This window comes from Ciconia boyciana, chromosome 23 (assembly GCF_034638445.1).
Source record: "Ciconia boyciana chromosome 23, ASM3463844v1, whole genome shotgun sequence".
Taxonomy (NCBI): domain Eukaryota; kingdom Metazoa; phylum Chordata; class Aves; order Ciconiiformes; family Ciconiidae; genus Ciconia; species Ciconia boyciana.
The window spans coordinates 3,518,181-3,528,321 of record NC_132956.1 but is presented as its reverse complement, the minus strand read 5'-3'; the positions used below and the strand labels follow the sequence as shown (position 1 = coordinate 3,528,321).

General features: G+C 47.0%; 1 protein-coding gene across 4 annotated transcripts; it reads right to left on the bottom strand.

Annotated features, from left to right (window-relative positions):
* Positions 1–1,348: 1,348 nt before the first annotated feature.
* PPP1R15B (protein phosphatase 1 regulatory subunit 15B) lies at positions 1,349–9,189 on the bottom strand. 4 transcript variants are annotated; one of them, XR_012046159.1, is made up of 4 exons: positions 7,388–9,189; positions 3,942–4,356; positions 2,899–2,972; positions 1,349–2,077 (listed from the first exon to the last, which is right to left on the bottom strand). XR_012046159.1 is itself a non-coding variant. In XM_072886316.1 (2 exons), exons 1-2 carry the CDS (start codon positions 8,978–8,980, stop codon positions 4,144–4,146), a joined length of 1,806 nt encoding a protein of 601 aa, XP_072742417.1. In that variant the 5' UTR covers positions 8,981–9,189; the 3' UTR covers positions 1,349–4,143. The 4 variants fall into 4 exon arrangements, 1 of the variants encoding a protein (XP_072742417.1); XR_012046157.1 differs by having other exon boundaries at positions 2,899–4,356; XR_012046158.1 differs by having other exon boundaries at positions 1,349–2,972.
* Between the last annotated feature and the right edge of the window lie 952 nt (positions 9,190–10,141).

The window sequence follows — 10,141 nt, the reverse complement described above, 5'->3', positions numbered from 1 at the left end:
GAAGACTGTGCCAAAGTCATGGTAGTCCCTTGTCTAAAAAAGATGGAGTGATAGACGCAGCTTTACACAACAAAAAAAAAATCCTTCATTAAAAATAATTATCTGGATAACGCTGTGCAGGATTAAGTGTCACTGGGCATTGCCACCTCTCATGTATTCTACTGCTTACCAAACATTTTACTCCAATTCATTAAAACATAAACAATGGAACAAATAATTGACTGCATTTGTGCTGGTTTGGGCTGGGGTAGAGTTAATTTTCTTCACAGTTGCTAGTATGGGCTGTGTTTTGGATTTGTGCTGGAAACAGTGTTGATAATACAGGGATATTTTCATTATTGCTGAGCAGTGCTTACACACAGTCAAGGCCTTTGCTGCTCCTCACCCCACCCCACCGGCGAGTGGGCTGGGGGGCACAAGGAGCTGGGAGGGGACACAGCCGGGACAGCTGACCCCAGTGACCAAAGGGACATTCCAGACCGTATGGCGTCATGCTCAGTACATAAAGCTGGGGAAGAAGGAGGAAGGGGGGGATGTTCGGAGTGATGGCGTTTGTCTTCCCAAGTCACCATTACGCGGGATGGAGCCCTGCTTTCCTGGAGATGGCTGAACACCTGCCTGCCCATGGGAAGCAGTGAGGGAATTCCTTGCTTTGCTTGCACATGCGGCTTTTGCTTTCCCTATTAAACTGTCTTTACCTCAACCCACGAGTTTTCCCACTTTTACTCTTCTGATTCTCTCCCCCATCCCACCAGGGGGGGAGTGAGCGAGCAGCTGGGGGGGGGTTAAACCACGACAGGGTTATAGGGCAACACCACATGGCAAAATAGAAGGAAGCGTTCTGGCTCCTCTCAAATTGGAGAAAGATCGAGTCACTTCTACTCACAAGGTGACACCTCAAATTTGTTTCAGTGCAAAGCCTGAAAATACTTCAAGAAAACCCCTGAAGTACCTTTAAAACCATGCAGTATTCGTATTTAGTTATGCTAACCAGTGAGCAAACTAAAACCAAATCTCAATACTCAGCCTCAATTAAGGCAACAAAACATTAACGTCCCTGCTTACAACAAGCCAACACCTAATGTGGCCGCAAGTAATTGCACTTGCACACTTTGTATTTTAGTTTAAAAGCTTCATCACTACAAGGAGCCCTTACAATCACACAGAGTTACTGGTTCGGAAGGAAATTCACTGGGGAGAGTGCCTGCTTCTACATTACCATAAGCTCCTCTGAAACACCAAACGTGATAAAATAATTAATATTCTCATAAAGCCAAACATACGTGCACGAATCGTGCTTTTGCAGAGTTACCGGATGTCTCCCATAAGTTCTTTCAAAGAAAAACAGTTTGGCATTATCTTGCAAATATCTTTATTACAATGTACAGATTAGTTCTGAATAGTTTTATTATGTACAGAAATATAACTTTAGATATAAAACCCCAACAAACTCGACACAAATCAATTAAAATCTGTATAAAGCCAATGTTGAAGGTTTTCTAACTTTCTCTAAATTATACAAAAATAAAATCTGATAATTACAGCTTTGATTTAAAGTTCAACGTGTTATTTTTACTGTCTCACTCAAAGCACTTACACATGTACACAACCTGTATGACCATTTTAGGACATGTTGTAGGGAAAATGGTGACAACCAAGCTTAGCTTGCTTTTAAGATGATGCTTACGGTAATTAATTTTGTGTTAATTTCCTATCAACTTACATTAGATACTTCGAAAACATGAAGTGTGAGAGGGGGAAAAGCTTACCCAAGCAGGTATGTTTCAGTGAGAATCAGCAGTGTTAGAACACAGTGCTTGATACACTGCCCGTTGGAAAAAAGTGATTTCTCAAATGTTAGAAACACTTTGGAAGTAGCAGTTTTTAATCTAGTTTACATCCAATTTGTCAATTCTGTTCGTTTCCAGCTGTAGCTTTTTCCAAGCCTCTGCAAACAGTGGATCAGTATTGGCAGGTGTTAATTCACACCACTCTAAAGCTTCTTACAAGCACCAGTAAACCAAGTGAGTTGTCCAGAGTAACTGAAGCACCAACAAGTTCTCCAAGATCGAAGAAACTAGGAGAGTCATGGAAAAATGACTATAGTATATTCTACCAAGAGCAACAAACAGCATTTTTATTTATCAGTCACACTTGGACTGTAAATCACCAAGTTTTCTATTGCAATTCTACATTTATCATCCTGCATGCTTTTTCCTAAACTAAAAAGCAGAACGTCTGTTATCAAATATGATAGAGGGAAATGAACTCCTACAAATTAAGTTACTTCACAGGATTTGTAGGCATGATTAGAATTATGATTTCACAACTAAAATGATCTTCTGTAGGAAAGGAGAATCCAATTTTTTTTTTAATGCTATGAAGATGAAAAATAACAATGCTGCATTGCTTCCAAGTAGCCAGTCTGTAAGGCTGCTTGAATTTCGGCTACATTTTAAGTTTACATGACAACTCTACTGTAGTTCACAGTTAACCCTCTGAATTTCATAACTGCAACACTTCTAACTTGTAGCAGAGAAAGGTAATTTTTAATTCAAAGAACATACTTCGTGCAATAAGAATAAAGTATAAACCCAAAAAGGCTGAAATTTTTGAGACAGAATTAAAAGTAATGGCCAAAAAGATGGCATGATAAAGCAGAAAATTCAGTGAAGCTCTGTGAAGGTCTTCTTCACCTGTAATTTTATTTCAAATTAAAAACTGAAGTCATTAATGAGATAACAAATCTGAAGTGTTTTTAGGTTTCTCCCTTAAAAAAGGGAAACAATTCTAGTCAGCTGAACGAACCAAGTAGCAAATAATTTATTCACACAACTTTGTGCAAACAGATAGGAATTCTTGGATGTTTGCTATTTATTCCATTGCATGACCCCGTACCTGCTTGGATAACAGCCACACAACATCCTTCCGGTCCAAATACGCATCCGAATGGTGCTGCTTTTTTATTTTGACTGAAACAACAATTAAACATTTTAAGTTAGGAACATAAATAAGGAGTGTCTTCCTTCCACCGAGGACGTCAACTTTCAGACCCCAAACGTGAAATGTTATTTTGGTACCAGATGAACAAAAGTGCAGACGCATAGAGGTATTAATACTGGCTTTTGGTAAAGAACACAGCGATTTGTAGCCTTAGATTTCCGTAAGTCAAAGATAATTCTCCTTACAAGTACCAGAACAAGCATATTGAATACAAGAAATATGAAGAATCCTCCACTTCAATCCATCTTCAGAAAGCAGAATCAATTATGGCAAAGTTACTCTAAGATTAACTAAAGAACTAGGGCCTAGCTCCCTTTGCACGGCTACCTAAACTCAAACTATCAGGCATAGCCTTGATATGTACCTTGAATCTTTAATTATTGATGAGGATGAGGCCTTTCATTGCCCTGAAAGCGAAGAGGTTTGGTGCCCAAGCAGCCAACACCCTTCGGAACAGTACTGGGTAAAGGTATTTAAATAAAGACAAACCAAAGGGCTTGTAGTGCACCAGAGTGCCCCTGAATCCCCCAGTGTGCTAGACTGAAATATTAAGACAAAGTGTTACATAAACACCCAAACACTAGATTACATGCAAAACTGGGATCTTAAAAGGAAGGAATAAACTATCTGCTTTGCAGAGTAAAGTTAACGTTATTAGCTAACAAAATTTGACTTTTGTACAAGTTTGAGAAAATGGAGAACCACAAGAAAGTAGCACATACCTCTAGAAACTTTAAATCAAAACTGCAATAACTAGGTTCTGAGCCCCATAAATATTTCCTTCAAAATAGGTTTTGCTTTTTCAAAGTGCAAAAATCCAACTTAATAGCCACCACTTCTCAACACATGGCAGACAAGGCATTTTTGGAATGGATTTAAGCTAAAGCCGTCTGTTTCTCAAGTGTTACCTAAACGGAATGCAATTATACCACCCTTACCCTCAATGATAATCAAAAGGTTTTGCCTGGATATCAAAATGAGACACGCAGGTATATTGTTGGCTGAATATCGAACTGGGAAAAGAGTGTTAAAATCCCACTTCTCTCCCCATTTCAAAATACGACACGCAGCTGCCACTTCTTGCTTTGAAGATGTTCGTTGAGTGCTTAGGGTCACACAACTACCAGATCTTCTAAGGTGCTAGAAGAGATCAACCCTCTTGTAGTAGGTTTCTTGGAGTCTATTAAATACTCTTTGTCTATGCTCTGTTGTGAAGCAGTATCCTATGGCTTCTTCTGTTTCTTGGATACGTTTCTGGAACCTGCATCCATCTCGTGCAAGCTCTTCCCAGGGTCCTTTACGATCCTCCTCACTGCTTATGTAATACTCAGTAACTTTTTCAAGGAAGGTTACCTGGAAAAGACAAGTCATTTAGTAAAGCATTAGCCAAACACTCATGCAAAAGGAGCTTAATATTTATTTGCACATACGATGTTGGTTGTTTTTTTTTTTTTTTACAGAAGTTATGAAATGCCTAAGATAGCAAAAAGCCTCAGATATGCTACCTGTTCATGCCAGGTCTCTGCACCACCTAGGCCAGAGCATATTTCACCTCTCAGCTTTAAAAGCAACCAGTTGCTGACTTCTCCCTCTACCAAAAGTAGCGCTCAAACTACTGGAGTGCTCCTAAACTGCAGCCTAAGAGGCCTCTGTAGGCTGACGGCAGATCACACAATGTTCCCTGTGAAGTAACACCCCCCTGACATCAGTGCTGGGTTATAACCTTACACAGATAGAGTTCAAGCAGATTACTCCGTAGGACATGCCAGGACACTCACTTAAGGCTAGAAATATGCTGCCGGCCAACACCTCCGATTACAGAAGCTTACATAATAAAGAAGAATAATTGTTCTGTAGAGTAAGCAATCACGTGAATCAGCTTGTACTTCACCACCAGGAAAAGAAATCACACTGTGATACATGTAAGGAAGCAACACTCATCACTGCGTGACTGGAACCAACCCATCTATTTAGAGCTGGTATCAGACTCCAGAGTATTTAAGTTCATGCAACAAAACAAAGTCAAAGTCACGGCACTTTAAAATACACGTGAAAACTTTCACCCTTCACTATTTTTAAGAACTATTAAGCTATTTTAAGAAAACAAAGAAACTTAGAGGCTCAGGATCTAAACTTTACAGTATTTCGACTATTACTATACTAAGGATTTAAGTCTTTCTGTTATCGAGCGATAAGCAAAAGCCAAACTATTTCAGGCTCCTACTGAATTATGTATTGCTTTTAATCTACTGATACAAAAGGCACAAAACTGAAGGACAAACTAACTAGCTCTCAGCATCAATCAGCTCTCAGACTAGGACCGATTCCTGAAGACAAGCCAAACACTGTCGTTACAGACGACTCCACTGAATTTGCTGCAGGACAGCTATTTCTGGAAGGTCAGGAAAAAACATGGGGAAGTACAAAAAACTTCCCGCTCCATTCCTACGTTTTATTAACACAGAACCCTAGTTTCACACCCAGTTCATGCGAACACAATGAGGCGCGTAGAGTGAGATTGCTTTTTGTGGTAGACCCATCTTCCAACCTTCACAGAAAACATGAAGATAACAGTTATGGAAGAGATGACCTACAGGAATAATCAGCAGTTGAGGATAGAGAGCCACAAGAGACTGTGTGAAGGCAGCCTCCAGAAGTCATCTAATTCTAGTGCAGTGATCCCAAATTACTGACGAGTTGTCTGTGAAAGCAGGGGCATCAGACCCCACATGTCCTCCCATAGCGTCAACACACTGCTGACTCATGAGGGAAACAAGATACTCCCAGGTTTTATGATTTTACAAACATGAATATTGCTGCTCTTTGATTGCAAGATGCCAGATAGGAAATAGCCTTGAGCAGGATGAATGACTTGAAAATTTCCTGGGAAGACCTTGGTCCCTGCCTGGCAATCTCTGCTCTGTTTTCCAGACCGGCCTAATTAAGTATCTGCTTTCAAGCACATGGAGTTGTTACATCAGCCTATCCCTTTGCGAGTTCCTACCTTACAGCCTTTTTACATCAGTCTTAAGACACCCTTGGGCACAATTACTGGATTTTGTAACATCATGCTAAATATTGCATCTAGATCATCGTTCTTTCACCATGTCAATAGATTACACAGAGTCCAACAACAAATTAGTCAAAAAAACTACTACTGTTAAGCCTCCATCTCTGACACGCAACAAGATTTTAGGTCACCGCAGCATGAACTTGTAGCAGGGCTCATCAGTGCTACCTTGCGGCATTTCAGACAGAGGCTGTCAGTTACAAAGGACCTCTTTCAGAAACTGAGTATTTTCCATTTAAATTAAAATATAATAGTTTATCCTGTGTGAACTATTAAATGCCACTTGCCCTAGCAAAAACAGGTATGAAGTTACCTCCAAGTCAGGCTCTCAATTAAAGGAGCAAACAAATCTCTCTGCTGTAAGAATGCTAAAGCAAGCTTAATACAACTTCTCTATTTTGATAACTTGTTACACTACTGCATTACCCTGGGACTTGGTATCACAACTTACACAAATCTTTGAAGTATCAGGCAAGACTCAGACGTTACACCTGAAAAGCCATCTTGTACATGTGTAGCATCATAAAACTAATGAGAAGATGAATTTGTTTATTACTATCTACCTGAATCCTAGCACATGTATTAAGAAGTTTTTTAATGCACTAAGTCCTCATAAACACATTACACTTCCAGTTTGTGCTCAAAAGCCCAGTTCCAGATTACATCCTTTTAATAAACGACTGCTGAATTATAATAGTCTCTTAAATGGAAACAGGAATATTACTATACTCTCTATTGAACCTTCAGCGGCTTACTGTAGCATGTGTTAACCCACAACAGAAAAGTTCTTCCTACTCCAAAAGACATTTGTAACTCAAGCAGGCTTGTCACAAGTCCTAAAATGTTTATAATACTTTAAGTCTCGATTACACTACGCACATGCAAAAGTCCTAAAACGCTTTATCAACATTTTTCGTAACAGAAATGGGTACTTTCCAGAGGAAAAACTTAATCACCGTTCTCCTCTGCTTCTCTGATGATGAAAATTACGTTACCACACAACTACAGAACAAAAACCACGCCTTAAAAGGAAAATTTAACTTCAAGTCTAGAAAAGAAACGTAAAGAAATTATCTGCCCTGTGCCACTGAATTACCATCACGTGTAAAGGATGAGACACACTCATTTCAGTCAAATAATTAAATCATAAGCTCATGGGGGCATCATCCGCCTACCGCCGTGGCTGGAATCCTGGCACAAGTGACCTCACCCACTCACGAGCACTTTGCGCAACATGGGTTTATTGTTTTGGTTTTTTAAAAAATGTATTTTTTAAGCATCCCCAAAACACTGAAAGATAACCGAAGTATATACCTTTTTCCGCTTGGTACTTCTACGTTTCTCACCAGAAAGAATGTCACGCTGCACAAAGTCAGCGACCCCACAGTTATGTTTTTCCAACTGCACCCGACGGACAGTTAAGTGACTATGCTCAGAAGCGACCAAACTCGGCCTCTCTGCTCCTTTTAAACCAGGCACCCCTTTTTTCTCTGCTGTTTGAAAGGCTGCCTTGAAATTTAAAGGATTATATGGATCATCTGAGGTACAGAACGAGTTCCAAAGTTTCAAGTTTTCTGCCTCATCCACGCTGCTACAGTCCCACTCGTCCTCCTCTTCAGAACTCGAATTAGGAGAGCCTGAAGAAGACTCCTCTGCCCACAAAGAATCTTCCTCCTCCTCCTCCTCCTCTTCTTCCATATCCAACATATCCTTTCCCGGATCGCTGGAAGATGTCTGAATGGTGGCCGTGAAGTTCTGAGGGTTGTACGGATCCAAACTGTAGAAGGAATTCCAGAGATGAAGCCTTTCCCCGACCTGGCTACCAGCGTCTGAATCCGAGGAGAGCCCTTCACTATCAAACCCGTCATCATCATCATCCCAGTCCTCCTCATCATCCGCACTCTCCTCCCCACTGGAAACTCCCCCTATGATATAGTCTATTAATTTATTGGCACAGGCAGGTCTGGCTGAAACTGGAAAGTCTTGCTCTATTTCGGAGTCCTCATCATCCTCTTCAGTCAAGGCTTCCCCCTCAAGTGCTCCCTTCTCAGCCGAGTCCCCTATCCCCTCCTGCTCCAAGGGGCCACCTCCACGTTGTCTCCCCGCCTCGCTCGGCTCCTCGGGCCGCTTCAACTCCCCGGCATCGCACCGCTGCTCCCGCCGTCGCCCTACCTCTTCTTCACAAACGCTCTTGTGCTGCTGCTGCTGTTCCTCCTCCAGGCTGTGGTAGCCGTGGTCCGGGTCTGGCACGGCCAGGCCACCGCTCGCCAAATGCCACTGCCGGAGAAACGCTGGAGAAGCGCTGGAGAAGCTCTTGCTGCGGAGGAACTCGGCCTCCGGCAAGCCGCCCCGGGCGGGGCAGCCTCGCCAAGGTTCCGCGGGGACCTCGGCTCGCAGGGGCTGGGGCAGATGGCTCTTGCCGGAGCAGCAGGCCTGGCCCTGCGCCGGGCCCAGCACGTACAGGTCCACACGCGGTACGGGGAAGGACAGCAGGCTGCTCCGCACCAGCCCGGCTCCCCAGAGGCCCGGCGGGGGCTCCGTGCCGGCCTCTCGCCCCTTCTCCAGGGGCTCCTCCGGCCACGGCAGCGTCTCCTCGGTCCAGTCCAGCGAGGCGGCCGGCTCCGACAGCAGCAGCAGCGCCGACTGGGAGCCCTTGGCGGGCGGCTGCCCGGCGGCGGGGCAGAGGGCACTGCTCAGCGCGGGGCCGGGCAGCAGCCGCTGCAGCAAAGCGGGTAGCGGGGAGAGGAGCTGCGACATCAGCCGCAGCCAAGAGAAGGGCGGGCTCGCCTGGGGCGAGGCGCCGGCGGGGGCCGCGCTGGGCCCGGCCAGCTTAGGCCAGGCCGCGGCGAAGCCCAGCCGGGCCCGCCCCAGGCCGGGGCCGGCGCGTTCCCGGCCGCTCGGCTCCATGAGCGGCGGCGGCGGCGGGCAGAGGAGGCTCCTCAGCGTTCCCAGCGGTGCGGTCGGGCCTGCGGAGCGGCGCTCCGTCGAGGGGCTGCGGGGCGGCGGGCGCGGCGGGCGGCGGCGGGCGGCTTCTCTCGGGTACTCGGCTCCATCCTGCTGCGGGCGGCGGCACAAAATGGCGGCGCGGGGGCGAGCGCAGCGCCTCAACCCGCCCGCGGCCGGAGCGAGCGTCGAGGGGCGGGGCGCGCCCAACGCGCAGGCGCCTGCCCGCCTCCCCACCGTCACAGCGCGCCTCCGCCGCCCATTGGGCACTGGCGCGGTGTCGCGAGGTCCCCGCCCCCCGGGGGGCCGTCGCCAGGGCGGAGGCCCCGCCCCTCCCTCCGCGTGGGGATTGCATCAGCCGGCGGGGAAGGGGCGCCGCGCGGCAGCGCCCCCTCTGGCGGCGCGGAGGACGCAGCGGGGCGGCCTCGACGGAGCGGCCCCGGGGGGCCCGGGCAAGGCGGGCGGGGGCGGGTGCCCGAGTCCCAGAGCCCGGCAGCCAGCGGCTTCTTGGGGCCGCGGGGCTGCTCCCCCCGGCTGCCCACCTCCCGTTAGTGTTAATCAGCCACGCGTGGGTGCGTTTCGTCAGTCCGCGGGGTAACGACGGCTGAGGGATAACTACCGGGGAGAGGAGCTGGAGGGGCCGCGGTCCCTGCGTGTGCCAACGGGACGGTGCCTGGGGACCGAGGGAGCCACATCGCCGTCCCCCCAGGACTCGGCCCCCTGGGATCTGCTGCGGGCAGAGGTGAGGGCAGAGATAAGGGCAGAAGTGCAGGTAGAGGTGTGGGCAGAGGTGCGGGCAGGGGTGTGGGCAGAGGTGCAGGCAGAGGTGAGGGCAGAGATAAGGGCAGAAGTGCAGGTAGAGGTGTGGGCAGAGGTGCGGGCAGGGGTGTGGGCAGAGGTGCAGGCAGAGATACAGGCAGAAGTGCAGGTAGAGGTGCGGGCAAAGGTGAGGGCAGAGGTGCGGGCAGAGGTGCAGGCAGAGGTGAGGGCAGAGATATGGGCAGAGGTGCGGGCAGAAGTGCAGGTAGAGGTACGGGCAGGGGTGTGGGCAGAGGTGCAGGCAGAGGTGAGGGCAGAGATAAGGGCAGAAGTGCAGGTAGAGGTGTGGGCAAAGGTGAGGGCAGA

Bases quoted from the DNA above. Each gene is read 5' to 3' on its own strand.
- PPP1R15B (XM_072886316.1), bottom strand. From the start codon at position 8,980: ATGGAGCCGAGCGGCCGGGAACGCGCCGGCCCCGGCCTGGGGCGGGCC. The intron at 4,357-7,387 runs GTATATACTTCG...TGTCTTTTCCAG, and splicing joins GAAGTACCAAGCGGAAAAAG to GTAACCTTCCTTGAAAAAGT.